This window comes from Pteropus alecto, unplaced genomic scaffold (assembly GCF_000325575.1).
Source record: "Pteropus alecto unplaced genomic scaffold, ASM32557v1 scaffold258, whole genome shotgun sequence".
Lineage (NCBI taxonomy): Eukaryota > Metazoa > Chordata > Mammalia > Chiroptera > Pteropodidae > Pteropus > Pteropus alecto.
Window position 1 is genome coordinate 316,148 of NW_006441076.1, and position 17,145 is coordinate 333,292.

The 17,145-nt window shown below is 34.5% G+C and overlaps 1 protein-coding gene across 1 annotated transcript in view; it reads right to left on the reverse strand.

Moving 5' to 3' along the window:
• The window catches only part of CFAP47 (cilia and flagella associated protein 47), a 363,081-nt gene that overhangs the window by 248,191 nt on the left and 97,745 nt on the right, over positions 1–17,145 (reverse strand). Inside the window, 2 exon segments of the mRNA XM_015594565.2 lie at positions 1,324–1,536; positions 8,878–9,073. Coding sequence (XP_015450051.1) covers positions 1,324–1,536; positions 8,878–9,073 — 409 coding nt within the window.

A 17,145-nucleotide genomic window follows, 5' to 3' on the forward strand; every position in this document is an offset into this window, starting at 1 on the left:
ATACTGACCTCCAAGGACGGGCAACTTTCTATTAAATCTTGCAACACACAAGGATTGCCTACAATAAATACAAATAGATGAAAAGCAATGAAAGAGTTTAACTGATTCCAAAGGGAAATTCTGAGGTGAAAGGAAAGCTCTTGAGGAATTTCTTGCTGGAAGACTTCGTTTATCTCAATGGGATTAGAGCTGGAATGCCCAGAGAGAGAAAGGCGAAGACAGCTTTGGAGAGTTAAGAGAAGGAAGATCTGATCATCCGCACTATGGGAAACTAGAAAAGGAGTTAGGCATCACTAACGGAAGTTGCCTCCCAGGATAGGGTCATGGAGTTCAGTGCTTGATAGGAGCCTAAAGCAACGCCGTTAATTTTTTTTTTAATGTCAACAAAAGATGGACTGTTAGCACCACAAGATTAAAATGGGAGTCTGAAACGTGTAACTTAGAAGATTTTATCCATCGACGTATGCAAGAAAGAGACATGAAAGCTGGAGTTCAGGAGAACTCCATGTACCGTGTCCTGGATACAGCCACACTTCACTTTGGGTGCAATATTCCAGTACCATCTGCTTCTCTCCCTTCTAATTCCTAGCATAAATCGATTCTCTGACTAGGAATGAATATACTGTATATTATATAGTAAAAACTCTACTAAAAATTAATAAGTTATCACATAGGGTAAATATACTGACAGTAGTCTTCAGTGTACGATTCACTCTAATGCTACTTTTTAAATAAACATTAGCCTCTAGTCACTTGGTTAGTCAAATCATCTCAGTGTATAATGTAAAAATGGAATTTCTGGTCCTAAAAGGTAAGAAATCCAAAAACATGGTTTTTCCAAGGTGTATGTGAATTTCTCTGAGACCGTTAAGGCAACATGTAACAAAGTCATATTGTTTGGAAACTCGTTATGCTGATGTTTCTCATTTTCATTTAATACTTATTTAACATTTTCTTTGTGCCAATTTCTATCAAATTACTCAGTAAATATTAACTCAATGAATTTCTTATGATTACATATGAGATCGGTTATCCACATTTTACAGACGAAGAAACTGACAGCCTCAGAAGATGATGTATCTTTGCCAAAGTTGACAGAGTCAGGAATCAAACCCATGCAGCCTAGCTCCCAATAGTGTGCTGGTGGCCACGATTATGCTGTTTCTCATGAGAGCAACACTGCATTTGGAACTTTAAAAAAAAATCTTTATGTCTAAAGTTATTATTTTAGATGTCTCTTCTTTAACATTTACAATAGTACAGAACATAAACTTTTTATTCTTCATGGTCAGATACAAAAGAATCTACATTTAAATATCTTACCGGTTATCTCTGTTATCATAGAAAAGAACATGTGTGAAAAATGACACAGGTTTAGATGATTTGAAGCTGAAGCAGCAGGTGAGTTCAGTGTTGACTCCGGTGAGAGAGCCTATGATGGCTCTGCCTTTTGGAAACTCCACAGAAAGAGGGTGACCCGCCTCATCAATATCAAGAAGTCTTGCTGGGGGAATCTCAACATTTAAAATTGCATCTCTGTTTAAAATTAAAAAAAAAAAATTGTAGCTCAACATATATGCAAATAATTAGCTTTAAATGTGTTTTCCTGTTTTTAAGATCATTAATTAAAACAATAAATATTTACAATAATATACCTAATTATTAAAGATATTCTTGCATATCTCTTATTTTCTGGTCATAATATGATTGATAATATATTAATTTAACAAAGGACCATATAAGATGATTGAAAGTTCCTTTTGTCCTCTAAGGATTAAAAAAGAGTGTTAAAACATCTGGTTAAATATGATGTGTTCTAAACTACAGCCATGCTATAAATAGTACTGTCCTTAAATATATAGTGACAAAAATTTACCGAAAATCACCACTTTAATAGCTAAAGCTTCATCACATGTAGACTAAATAATATTAACAGATGCATATACACACATAATTTCTTTTTAAATTTGGATACTATTAAGCACTTGTATACATATATCATGAATATTTTTCAATCGTTACTACTAAAAATTTCCACTTAATGTTCACATATTTCATTATATATCTATAAATTATTTAGCCAATCTAAAATGTTTGTAGTTTTGAAATACATAGTATGTAGTATTCACTTTTAAATCTAATTAATACTTGATAACTTTTAGTGGTCAATAAATATTTAACCATATTATTTTATTACATATGTAGGCTCCTAAAACAAATAAGTGTTATCAAATGAGAATCATATTTCTCTAGTATTTTAATTAGAATGAAGACTATCCAGCTAATTAACTAGAAAAAGTAAAGAAAGATCTCAACTTGAATGAGTTAAACTGATATTGTTCATTGGATAAAACATGAAAAAGTAATTTATAAATCAGGTTCGAATCCAATCCTGTCACTATTCAGCTAAGTGTCATTGGATGAATAATTAATGGGGTTGATTTTATTGTACATATAATGAAGAGACTGCATTACATCATCTCTAGTCCCTTTCATCACATGTTCATTTCATTATACCATATTTTGCAACTCAATCTTTGACTTGAGATAGGTTTTAAATTGATATCTTTATACTTTAATTCAAAAGTTGAAAGATTAAGATATTCATATATTAGACAATATTTCTTGATAAAAAATACTGATTAGTACGAAATAATATAAGCCACTTCTATTTCCTGTTTAAGCAATAGAAGCTAGTGTCTACTTATAAGATAAGGTCTTGAAAGAACAGCAAATCCCAAAGTTGTTAAGTTAAAGTTGAAGAACTACACTTTCTCGCAAAATGGCATTTTGACCAAGCTCTGTGGCCTAAGTAAGCACTCATCTTATCTTTCAGGCCAAGTGTTAGAAAATAAAAGTTGTTCTATGCTCTTCAACTTGGATAATTTTCATTTGTTTTCAACCATTACATCACATCTGGAACATGTTTTTTCTCTGTCTCAGGATGTTTAACTGTAAAATAAGGAATTGAACTAGAGAAGCTCTGAGGTGAGTACAAAATCTAAATGTTAATGAAAATAATGCTTATAGGCAATTCACATTAGCATATAAATCCTCATGATTTATATAATTTTAAGTATCAACTAGCTACTCTTTGTATCTATAGATAGCTGTGGATTTATAATTAAGAATTTGGCTTTACTTTTTGTTGTTTTAGATAAATATTATCGACATAAGTAGTCTTCTTTGAATTTTTAAAAGAATTCTCTCAATATTTTGTTTCTAAGATTCCTAATACAGTTGTCTCATTAGCTGAAGTTCATTCACTTCACTCTAGAATATTCATGTACACATATACTGCAAATTACGTATTCCTTTACTTGTCACAGGATATGTGTGCAGTTCCCAAATTTTGCTATTCTGAATAAAGCTACTATGAAAAATTTCAATTATAACTTGTAGTAGACATGTACAGGTGTTTTTCTTGTATATGCTGCAAAGTGGAATTTTGAGGCTGTAAAATATGCAGATGTTACACTTTCCATAGTATTATCCAGTGTGGTCCTACTCACTGACGCTGTAACTAGTTACCTGACTTTTAAATGTTTGCCTACCTAGGACAGGCAAAACGCTATCTTATTATTATTGTCTCTAATCGTCATCTCCAAGTTTATGAAAAGGTCAATTACATGTTTACAGATGTTCATTTTTTCATTTATGAATTCGCTTGTGTGAAATACCTATTGAAGCTTTTTGTCAACAACTCTATTAAATTATTTGATACTTTTCTGACTAATTTTTACTAGTCATTTCGTTAGCATGATTTTAAGGCTTGTTTAAGATAGCTTTATCCACAGACATAAAAAATTTTCTATTTCTTTTTACATTTTGCCTTTTACATTTAAGCCTTTAATCTATTTGAAATGGATTCTTGTGTATTATGTGAGACGGGAGTACAGTTTGAAATATTCCATACAGATAATCAATTGTTCCAGCACCATTTATTGAATAGTAATCTCTTTTCTCCAAAGATCTACGATACCACTTTTGTCATATAGTCAGTATCCATCTATGTGTGAGTCTTTTTCAAATCTATTCTAATCCTTTTTGGTCACTTTATCTATTGAAGCACCACTGTCACATTGGCTTAGTGTTGATATTTGGTAAGACAAGTCTATCTCATTTTATTCTTCTTCTTCAGGATCTCTTGGCTATTCTTGACCCTTAGTCCTTTCATATACAATTTAGAATTTTACTTATCAATCTTTATGAAACAATTTATTTGAATTTTTATTGCAGTTTTATAGAAGATGTAAATTAATTTGTGAAGAACTATCTTTTTTCTAATATAGACTATTTCAATTCTTGAATGTGGTATAAATCTTTAAAGTCTGAGTTCTTTGACTTCAGTTTTATAATTTTCTCCACATAGTTCTATACCATTTTTCTAGATCTTTAGTTTGGTTTATTCTTATCATCTTTAATTTTTAATGTTTTTATAAATAGTAATTTTACAGTTACATGTCCTGAATGTTGTATGCTGAAATGCTATTGAATTTTAAATATTGGACTTGTATTTGTCTATCTTGATATGATCTTCATCTTCATAGCTTTAAAATTTTACCTGTCAATTATTTTAATATCCTACATGGAAAGTCATCTAATCTACAGATAATGACAGTTTTGTAATTTATTTTCCTATCCTTACGTATTTTATTTCTCTTAACTCCCTGCGAATGTGTTACAGAGGCAGTGATAATAGGCATTCTTACCTTTCCTAAGGGGAATTCTTTTGTATTCCAGTATCCATAATAATGTTTCTTCTAGGTTTATAATAGTGAACTTTAACAACTTAAAAAATATCTTTTACTCCTGTTTAAGAGTTTTATCATGAATGGTTTTGGAATTTTATCAAATGCTTTTTTTCTGCATCTATTGAAACGATTATATCACTATTCGCTTTTATTTGTAAATGTGATAGATGAAATGAAAAGGCATTTTAGATTTTCTAACATTAGGCAAACCTAGCAATACTGGGATACATCCAGGTTGGACATGATCTATTAATATATTATATTATGTTTAATTCATTAAATATTATTACATCTATAGTCATAAGACAAATTGACCTAAAATTTACCTTTCTCATATTGTCATTATCTGATTTTATAATAAAAATACTTCTGACTTCATAGAACAGATAAGGGCACATTCTCTCCATTCTATTTTCTGGAAGAATTTGGACAAAGTTTGATATATCGGTTTCTTGAAAGTTTAGTAAAATTTGCCTGTAAAAACATCAGAGGATGGTGTTTTCCTTGTGGAAAGATTTTAAGTACTGATTCAAAGACTTTCTATTTATTCTCAGTATGGTTTTAGTAAATTGTATTTTTTCTACAAATTTCCCTTTTCATGTAAGTTTTCCAGTATTTTGGAATAAATGTCTTCATAGAATTCTGATTATCTAATTTTTTCCCATAGGATATATGGTTATGCCCCATTATTCCTACTATTATTTAGTTGTGTCTTCTCTCTTTTTGTTCCCCATCAACTTTACTATATTCATGTCCATTGTATTAGATTTTCAAAGAACCTTAATTTCAGTGAGCCTATCTTCTATATATTTGTTTTCTAAGCCTTCAATTTCTATTCTTTTTCATTTTATCTTCCCTTTTACATATCTTGGGTTTAATTTACTTCCAGTAATTTTTTTGTCTAATATCAGCATTTTAACTATTTCCATGTAAGTGCCATTTATGCTGTATTCCATAAGTTTATTTACTTATTTATTTTTTGCTTAATCACTGGAATTTTGGTGTTTATTTAATACAACAGATGCAGTTAATTTTAACAAAGATGCAGGCCTAATTGTTTGCCTAAAGAAAGCAACAGAAGTCACAGTAGCTGTTTTAAATTTAGTCTTCAACTCTAAAAATCAAACACTGTTTAAAGCGTTTGAATATATTATACGCTCATGATTCTCACTCTTTATTAATGTCATTTTCATGTTTTGAAATATAATATTTTAATTATTTGTTTGCAAAATTCAATATATTATTGACTCTGTAAAGAAGTTTTTTTTTAACATTTCCAAATGTATATGAGATGTTGTTGACATTTTCTTTATTGATTTTTGATTTATTATCCCTATCATCAGAGAACATAGTCTATATGGTATCAACTCTTTAAAATTTGTTAAACCCGAACTATGGAATGATACACTTTCAGTTTTTGTAAATATCCCACGTATGAGTGAGAAAAATGTGTATTCTCTAATTGCAGGGTTCAGTATTTTATAATACTATTTTAAGACTATTTTTAGTATTCTTAATAATATAGAATCAAATAAATGAAGCTTTTTAAATATTGTATTCAAATCCTCTTTATAAAAAATGTTTTTGTCTTCTGGACTCATCGGTAATTAAGATATGTGTTGAAATATCCTACAGTGATAAAGAACTAGTCAATTTTTTTGTTAGTTTAATTTGTGGTTTATACATTTTAAAATTACTTTAATCATGCAAAGAATTTTAGAATTCTATAGTTTCCAGGTGAGTTGTCGCTTTTATAATTATTTAATGACTTTTCTATATTAAAAATACGTCTTACCTCTTAAAGGTTAACACATGAGAAATTAATACTGCTATTCGGCTTTCTTTTGGTTATGTTGATATATCTTTTCCTATGGTTCTCCTTTGGTGGTTCTCAACTGAGAGTGGTTTTACTCCCCAGGGGACATGTAGCAATGTGTGGAGACATTTTTTTTCTGCCACAATTGCAGGGAAGTGCTACTGAGGAGAGGTCAGTGAGGCTACTAAACACACTACAGTGTACAGGATAGCTTCCAACAACAACGGAATTATCCTTTTCAAAATGTCAACAGTTCTGAAGTTGAGAAACCCTGCTTTACTTCAATCTTTATTTGTCCTTATGTTTCATATATATTTTTAATAGGCAGTTCACTTTTTTTCTTATTTACTCTAAGATTCTCTGTCTTTTAACTAGAGTAATTTATTTACATTTTCTTGCTTTACTCAACTATTGAGTTTTTGCCACATTTTTTTAGTTTTCTCTTAATTGTTAAAGTATGTGTCCTTTATTCGAACCAAGTTAAATGAGGTTTTGTTCATTTATTTCTATACGGCTTGTGTAGTTACACAAACTTAGGTTTAGTGGATGCCCTTAAATTTTAACCCTACGTGCATTAAAATTTCTAAAAGTACTATTAGTTGATTTTCAAATATATATTGTATAATCCCATGTTAATTACTAATTTTTGTAATGCCATATTTTAAAATAAATTATTTACATTCTGAGTCTGATAATTCAAATATCTGAATTACTTAAGAGTCTAAATTTCAAGATGGTTCGTTGTGCTGAGATTAATAAAGTCTTCCCTATTTGTGAGTTATGTGATGCCTGATACCGTGCTTATGTCTAACTGATAGAAACCTGTGGAAATTGAAATATGGGCCCAAACTGAGGATGGCATCATTTAGAGTAGAGATTCACAAAGTGTGGTGCATGGATTAGCAGCATCAGTATCATGTGGAAACTTATTAGAAATACAAATAATTACATCTCATTCCAAGCTTCCTGAATCATAAATTCTGAGAAAGAGACCTGACAAGCTCTGTGTTAAAAAGTCCTTTAGGTGATTCTGATATACACTAAAGTTTAAGAACTACTGATCTAGAGATGATTTGCTTGCTTCTTCTGATAGGTAGGACTTACTCACATGGAATCATTGTAGCCTCTTCCAGTGTTCCTGGATTAATCCAAAAATCTAAGATTGCATTTTCATACCTTGAAGTTATCTCGAGATTAAAGAACAAGGCTGCATTTGGCATGTTATTACAGCTCACCACTACTCTGCTCTCAGCTTATAAATATGTATTTTTTTTGTTTGTTTGTTTAACTCGATTTGAATCCTTTGGAGACCTCCCATACTTCTCAGAAGCCCAGCAATTAAACACACACACACACACACACACACACATGCATGTATACAATCTACTTGTTTTATAGTGTAAGCGTTCACAATGTATCCAGGCCAATATAGTATTGGAGTTTGGGCTATTAATAAATTTTTAAAAAATGAAAACATATTGCTTTCAGCTATAATGCATGCATAAGTTAGGCAAATTCTGAGAGAGCCCTCAAGAGTCCTGTCCCTTGTGTACAAACTCTGTATAATTCTCACCTTTTGGGTGGCAGGACCTGCAAATATGAGATATCATATTGGTGATTAACTTATGTTATGTGACAAAGATAAAGGGACTTTCCACATGTAGTTAAGGTCCCTAGTCAAATAAGTTTGAATAAAGCAAAAGGGAGATTCTCATGGGTGGATCAGACTTAATCAGATGAGATCTTAAAAGAAGGCTGAGGACTTGTGGGTGGCCTCTAAGAGCTGAGAGTGGTCTCAGCCAACAGTTGGCAAGAAAATGGTGTCTTAAGTCCTACAACTGCAAGGATAAATTCTGCCAACAACCAGAGAGCTTAGAGGAGGAATGAGCCTCAGATGAGACTGCGGCTATAGCCCACACCTTGATTTTTGCCTATTGAGACCATGAGCAATGGACACAGCTAAACTGATCCAGACTCCTGACTTAAAAAACTGAGATAACAAATTCATGTTTTAAGGCACTAAGTTTATAGTAATTTGTCATATAACAATTGAAAACTAACAAACTGAGTATTTAAGCTTGCTTCTTAAACCATGAAGAGACATACCAAAAATTTTTACAAGAAAATTAAACGACTGTTAGATAACTAAGTGGACTTTTTTTTATATTTTTAATTTAAATGTACAGTTAAATATTTTAATAGTTTGTTCCAACTATAGAAACAAGTCAGACATTGCACATGATTCATATAACACAAATACAAACAAAAAGGCACATAAAAAATGATAAACTAACATTAAGCATTTACCTGATATAATTTTGAGGTAAAATGTTGATAGTCATCATAGTTGTTACATCCAAAGGAACAGGGGTGAAAAACATGAATGGAGGGTCAAACGATAACTTGGGTGATGTTATCTCTCCAACCAGATGTAATGTTTGATAGCGAATTGAATAATTATTTAAATGCATAGGAATATTAGCTGTGTATTTTCTATGGTGATCTAATGAAAAAAAATTATATATTTAGATTAGTTCACACAAAAAAAAATTACATAGTTTAAACCTTACTAAATATTAAAATATACTATGAAGTTACAGCTCAATGGAGCAGAATAGATTGCCCAAAAACTGGATTTATCCTGCCAAGGAACTTAAGACATATAATGAAGAGTTGTTGAAATAAAAATCTTTCAAAGTGCACTATGTCTGAAAACAGAGCAAATCTCCTTAAAGTAGATATTCATTATTATGGGACACACATACACACACACACACACACATATCTTGAGGGACCATCCCTTTAGTAGATGCAGTATGAAGATGAGGTTAGATAATTGCCATAAGGATCTTAGGGGACTACTGGGGAATGGATGTGCTCAGAGAAAATGGATGTGCTTTCTTCCAGATTTTTAAGTTTATGAAAGGCCGCCTAGGGTCAACTGGCTAATTTTACCAGTTAGGAAAAGACAGGAAATTCCCATGTGACAATTCACTATAAGGAAAGGCAGTTTGTATTGGAGAAAGGGATCAGCATTAGGAGGCCACAGGCTAGTCCTAGAGGACAGATTCCATCACAACAAGTTGCCAATGCCCTTTTAGACTCAAATCCCCAAATATGGTGTCTCAAAGGGAGAAAAATGTTATCTGATGAGTGTGAATTCAAGGTAATGTCTTAGAATTCAAGAACTGGACACTGGAGTGGCCAGGCAGGGATCATGGCCATCGAGGGTATTACCAGAACAGAGGATGATAGTGTTCTGGATGATGAAGAACCATGTTCAAAAGTGACATCATTGTGAACCATAAACAAAAGCAACAGATTCACTGAATTGATCAGACCCACTAGTTCTCTCTGTACTGGATGCCTTTACTTAGTCAAATAAGCCCTTTACTTGTTTAAATAGTCTAGGATCCTTGGAAAATGGGAGGTGGCTGGAGAGGGAAGGAAATAAAGACTTCGTACCAATAATGACAGATGACTACTAGAAAGACTATGTGAAAATATGACATATTGTATCTAGGACTTGAGATGATCAAATGAGTTACAATGGAATTTATATACTTAAAACATTGTATAAAATGGATGGTTTCACTTATAAATATAATATTGTTAAAATTATTTTGGGGAAAAAGAAAATAGATTTCAGAGTTAGGCAAGGTTTTAAGACTTATCAAATTCTGAATTTTGAATGATCTCCTTTGAGATTATTTCTAGATTCATAGAGAAGGGGGTTCCTTGTATAACCTCAGACTACCAGGGATTCAATAATACATTTTTTTAAAGGTTGGGTGTGCTTTCTCTTTCATCTGAGATATAAGTTATATAAATGTGTTACAGTCATGTTTAATTTTTTTTTAGAGTTAGGTTGGAATCCTAAGGAAGGAACCCATAGATTTGACTGCTTGAGCTCAGTTCCATACTGAAGGAAAAATCAAATGGAAATATTTATTTCCTTCTAGATTGTCCAGTTCATTTCATATGGATATAAATTTTAACAAAGACATAAAGGAGAAGCTCTGTATAGGAATACAGATGGTGGCTTTAGCTAAACTAGCTTTGTGCTATTTCTTTCAGGATCAGACACAGTAGAAACTGAGAAGAAATACACAGAAATATATAATGAAAACTAATTATGTTTACAAAATAAACTTAAGAATGCAGAGAATAATGTCTTTATCATATTTTCAGAGTTCTAAACAGAGGTAATAAAAAGTGAAACATTTTTTAAACCTACTAATCAGTATCCTAGGTAATGTTTCTCACACATAAAATGAAAGCGGTTATACAATGCCACGCTAATAGATTTAGGAAACACAGTGCTAATAGAGTATTATTGAGAGAGAGAATACATGGCTCAAACTCTCTAAAAAGCTATAATAGGTTCTTATCCTGCCTTTTCTATTGATATCATAGCTAGTCATGGGTATTTTATTTAGACTGCCACGAGTGTAAAACCTAGTAGTGTTCCAGAAGTTCTGATGCAAGTGATTTACTAAGGGAGTGCTCTCAGGAGTAAGCTGAAGGTAAAGGCATAAGCAAAATAGGGCAGGGCAAGAAGTTATAAAAAGCTGTGGTTTTAGAATCCAGATTCAACCTGATCCCACAGGGAGGTCTGGGATGTTTGAATTCAACAGAGAGATTGTCTCTTCCAAGGGAGAGTTGGCTAGGCCACCCGAGGTGGTGGTGAAGCTTTACTTCCTGGGCATCTCTGCATGAGACATCTTCCTTAAGCCAAGGGCAACCTCTGGAGAAGGGGAAAGACAGAACCTATCAGGAGTCAACACCCACAAATGAAAGATGGATGGAAAAGTCTAGTCATGGGAATCTGGATAGGCCCAAACAGCGTATACAATAGGTTGTAATCCTAATATTGCTTCATAAATAAGGATAATTAGAAAGAATAACAGGTAAGTTACCATAACACCTTCTAAACAGGAAAACAGTTTGGAAATGGTATTTTTTTTGGTATTTGGCATATAGTTTACATATGCCAAAACTATGGCATATAGTTTATATGCCATGACTAAAAAAGCATACCAAATGCTTATTTACAGCATACGAACTATAAAGATATTGAAGCAGATGCTTTAAATTAAAGACAAATACCAGTATAGACTTGCTCAAAAAAAGAAAAAAACATAATTGTTTTTTCAAGCACCTTCCTGCTGTTCCTTTGTTCTTGTCTCCTTAAAGAAGCTAGATGTCAATACCCTCACCTCCTCAAGCTCATTACCAGAAAAACTGTTTTTATGAAGCAAGAATTCTCATATTGAGAATTTTCTAAGGTATGTGCACTCTGGGTGTCAGGCTTCTGAAAAATTGAAAATATTTACACAAGAAAAAAGGAACAAGCTTATCCAAGAGAAATGAGTCTAGCCACACAAATTAGATTCAAGAACATTGATTCAGATTCAAAAGGAATTGGAGATTTGCTTAGAGACCAGTGTGAGTCACATATACCATCACATCCCCAGCCTCTGTCTCTGTGGCAGTCCAAGGAAAGGACAATAAAAGCCTAATAAAAAGTAAAAATCACCTCACTAAAACTCTTCAAAGAACTAAGTATAAGGCAGCCCTGCTAGGTGGCCAGTATAATGGGGTCTAGCCAGAGTGTATCTGCCACACCTGAGGTGATTATTAATGCCAAAAGGTGCATCTACAAGGCAAAGGAAATAGAAGGGGACATAAAAGACCATGGCTTCAGATAAGAGGCTTATTCCACTGTCAGATTACCAGAGGAGAAAATGGCAGCACGAAAGTACAATCAAAGCCAGTGCCTGCCAGAGCAAAATGGCAGATGCTCCAGGATAGCCCAAAGAACAAGGCAAAGATCTCACCACGTATAACTGGAAGAAATCTTAAGCCAATTAGAGACTCACATTCCTTCTTAAAGAAGTCCTTCTAACATTTCCTGTAATACTGGTTTGGTGGTCATAAACTCCTTTAGCTTTCTCTTGTCTGGAAAGTTCTTTATCTGTCTTTCAATTCTAAATGATAATTTTGCTGGGTAAAGTAATCTTGGTTGTAGGTCCCTGTTTTTCATCACTTTGAATATTTTTGTGCCAGTCCATTCTGACCTCCAAAGTTTCTGTTGAGACATCAACTCGCAGTCTTACAGGAGCTTCCTTGTAGATAAATAACTGCTTTTCTCTTGCTGCTTTTAAGATTCTCTTTGTCTTTACCCTTTGGCATTTTAATTATGATGTGTCTTGGTGTGGGCCTCTTTGGGTTCATTTTGTTTGGGACTCTCTGTACTTCCTGGAGTTGTATGTCTATTTTTTTGACAGGTTAGGCAAGTTTTCTATCATTATTTCTTTAAAATAGGTTTTCAATTTCTTGCTCTCTCTCCCTTCTGGTACTCTTATGATGTGAATATTGTTAGGCTTGATGTTGTCCCAGAGGCTCATTTCCTTGGATTATTTTTTCTTATTGCTATTCTGATTGGTGTTTCCTGCTATCTTATCTTCTAAATTGTCTGTGGAAGGGCCCTCTGATTTGATCATCTGCTTCATCTTATCTACTGTTGATTCCTTCTACTGTAGTCATTTCAGTTATTGTAGTCTTCATTTCTGACTGGTTATTTTTTTGGTTTCTATCTCCATTTTCATGTTGAATCTTTGTTAAAATTCTCACTGAGATCATTGAGCATCCTTATAACCAGTATTTTGAACTCCGTATCTGATAGATTATCTCCATTTTGTTTAGTTCTTTTTATGGAGCTTTGTTCTGTTCTTCCAATTTGGGACACGTCTTTTTGTATCCCCATTTTGGCTGGCTCCCTCTGTTTGTTTCTGTGTATTTGGGAGAACTTCTATGTCTCCTGACCTTAGTAGAGTGGCTTTATGTAATAGGTGTCCTATGAGGCCCAGTGATACAGTCTCCCTGGTTACCTGAGCCAGGTTCTCCAGGTGTATGTCCCCTGTGTGAGTTGTGTGTGCCTTGGTTGCTATTTGCATGTCAATGGGAGGGACTGACCCTCAGGCTGATTGATTGTGAGGACTGGCCTGACCATTGAAGAAGCTATTCTGCAGGGGTTGACCCTACAGAACAAGATTCACTTTAGCAGGTGCCTGCAAAGTCTGCACTTTGGGTGTGTCATTTGTGAAGGTGGTTCTCCAACTCAGTCTGAAGTGGCCAGCCACTAGGCATGCCAGCCCTCGAGCCTCCTGGAAGGGGTCCCACAACAGGCCAAGTTCAACCACCACCTGTGCCCTGCCTGAGGCCACATGGTATGAGCCACAACATAATCCACAGATGTCTTCCACCTTTGCTGGGCTTAGAGGTGCCTGGGAGGGGTTAAACTGTGAAACTGAGGCCAGCTGCTGCTAGTGCTGGGCTTGGGGCTGTTTAGCAAGAGATACAGGGCATACTGAGGGCAGATCCTACTTGTTATGGGGTTTGTGAATCTTTAAGAGATCTTAGGAAACTCTGCAGCATGAGCCAAGACAGGCCATTTGTATGGAAAAGCTACTGGAAGCAACTAGGGTTAAGCCCATAAGTTGGGCAGGAGTCTCAGGGAATCACCACAGTGGGGTGACCAGTGTTAGCCAGATTGATGGAGACTCAGATGTAGTGACCAACTGCATCTTCACAATGGGAGGGAGGAGGGCTCAATAAAGGAACAGTGGTCTCTGCCAGCCCTTACCTGAAGACAGACAATTCAGTTCCTCCCTATATGTTCCTGGCAACTTTAGACCTGCTGCCCCAGCTCTGGAGCTCAGAGCAAGTGAGTTCGTCAGTGAGTAAGTCTGCATGTGGGCCCTTTAAGAGGAACATCTGTGACTCCAGCAGCCCCTATGTCTCACTCAGCCATACTCTCTGCTAGTTTTCACAGCCAGAAGTTGTGAGGATTTCTCTTCTGGGCACTGGAACCCTGAGTGGGGCACCTGATGTGGGATGGGACCCCTCGTTTATCTGGTAGGACCTCCGCAGCTGATATATCCCTTCCAATTCTCAACCGCTACATATGGGTGTGGGGCCAGCCTGTTTGGAGTCTCTGTCTCTCCTACCAGTCTCGATGTGGCTTCTTCTATATAGCTTTAGTTGTAGGACTTTTGTCCAACCAGACTACAGGTGATTCTCACTGATGGTTGTTATTATAGTTTAGTTGTAATTTTGATGTGGTTTTGAGAAAAGACAAGCACAGCATTTACCTACTCCACCATTTTGACCGAAACTCCTGCATCTTTTTTCTTTCTAGAATTTGAGCTCCAGGCACAGTGTTGATTGACCTCATTCCCTGCTTTCCCTTCTCCTCTGAGTGTCAGGCACTGGGCAGGTCCTGCCTAATCCAAAGCCCATGCTACTCTCAATATCAAGCCCAGATAATCTGGGACATTCCAGTCTCCCCTGACCAGAGAAGCATTATGTCTCAGTGGGCAGAGCTGCACACTTTCGCCAGGTAAATGCTCTTGAATAAAATCCAGGTCAACTTCATAAAAAAAGCTTGCATCAGAGATTAAGGGAGGAGTACAGACTTCCTAAACACTCTCCTAGCAATTATATTTATCTCCTAATTGTTTATTTTCAACCTGTGAATGGAAGCCCCTTTGGCTATCAGAGGCAGGTAATCTGTCCTGTCTTTCTACAGCAGCCATTAAAGCTGGGACAGAGACATATGTACAACCTCCTTCCACATAGAAAATAGTCTGTTGTCTTTTGCTTTTAGATAATAGCCACTCTAACAGGTATGAAGTAATATCTCATTGTGGTTTTGATTTGCAATTCCTTGATGATTAGTTATGCTGAGCACCTTCTAATATACCTACTGGCTATCTGTATGTCTTCTTTGGAGAAATATCTATTTAAGTACTTAGTCCATTTTTTAATTGGGATATTAATTCTTTGCTATTGAGTTGTAGGAGTTCATTATATTTTTTTGGATATTAAGCCCTTATAATATATATATCTGCAAATATTTTCTCCTATTCCTTAGGTTTTCTTTTCACTCATTTGATTCTTTCCTTTGCTGTGCATAAGTTTTTAGTTTGATGCAGTCCCATTTGCCGATTTTTGCTTTGTTACCTTGCTTTTGATGTCATATCCATGAATTGTTGCCATATAAGTAGTGTCATTGACTGAAGCTTTGTTATGCATCACGTGACTATAGTTCATTAATAGTGCACAGAAATGCAACAGATTTTTGCATGTTGACTTTGTGTCCTGCAATTTTACTAAATTTGTTTGTTAGTTATAAGTTTTGTTTTGTTTTGTTTTGTTTTTTGGTTGTTTGTTTTATGGAGTCTTTAGGGTTTTCTATACCTAAAGTCATGTCAACTGCAAACAGGGACAATTTTACTTTATCTTACCCCAATTTGATTGTCTTTTATTTTCCTTGCCTAACTTCTCTGGCTAGGACTTCTAGTTCTAGTACTATGTTGAGTAGAGGTGGTAAAAGTAAGTCTCTTTGCCTTGTTCCTGATATTAACAGGACAGTTTTCAGTTTTTACCATCAAGTATAAAGTTAACTGTGGGCTTTTAATATGTGACCTCTATTATGTTGAGGAAATTTCCCTCTATTCTGTTTTTTGAAAGTTTTTATCATGAAAAGAGATTTATCAAATGCTTTTTCTGCATCTATTGGGATGATCATGTGATCCTTATCCTTCAGTTTGTTAATGTGGTGTATCACGCTGATTTGTGTATGATGAACCATCCATGCATGGGAGCAATGAATCCCATTTGATCATGGTGTTTCTTTAATGTGCTGTTGAATTCAGTTTGCCAGTATTTTGTTGAGAATTTTTGCATCTCTATTCATCAAGAATACTGGCCTTATTTTCTTATAATCTTGTCTAGCTTTGGTATCAGGGTAATGATGTCCCCATAAAATAAGTTTGAAAACGTTCCCTCCTCTTCAGATTTTTTTGAAGAGTTCGAGAAGGATTGGCATTACTTCCTCTTTAAAGATTTAGTAGAATTCTTCAGTGAAACCATCTGGTTCTGGGCTACTCTTTGTTGAGAAATTTTTAATTGGTGATTCAATCTTCTTACTAGTTATAAGTCTGTTCAGCCTATGATTTTTAAAAGATATTTTAGATGGAAACAAATGCCTCAGTATTTAACATGGAAGGTAAGGACCAAATACTCTAAAATCTAAAGTAAGATACAAGTATATATTAAATATGTAATTAATGTCCAAGTATTATTAGTGGGAATAGTAGAACTAGGACCTCTAAAAATCCACTCCTCCATGAAAGCAATGACAACACTGGCAAAAACTGTCAAAATCAATATTGTCAGAACTCTAGATATTAACTAGAAGCTTGCAATAATCCAAGGAACATTTATTTGAAAGAAGTTACTGAACTTCAGTAATTTCAGTAAGAACAGAATGCTCTTTGGTGTTTTAACTTGTCCTTTACCCATCTGCTCTTCTCGGCTCTGTGGTATCCTTAAAACTAGCAGTTTCTATCAAGGTAGCTTAAAAACCAGCAGCCCAGCATACAATGTAAGGGAACACAATGGGTTCAGAGCTTTCCAAACAGCCCCACTCCTAGAAAATTGTCATTATTTGACCAGTCTGACAGATTCCAGGAAAAAAAAAATATTCTAATGGCTTTACTTTATCTT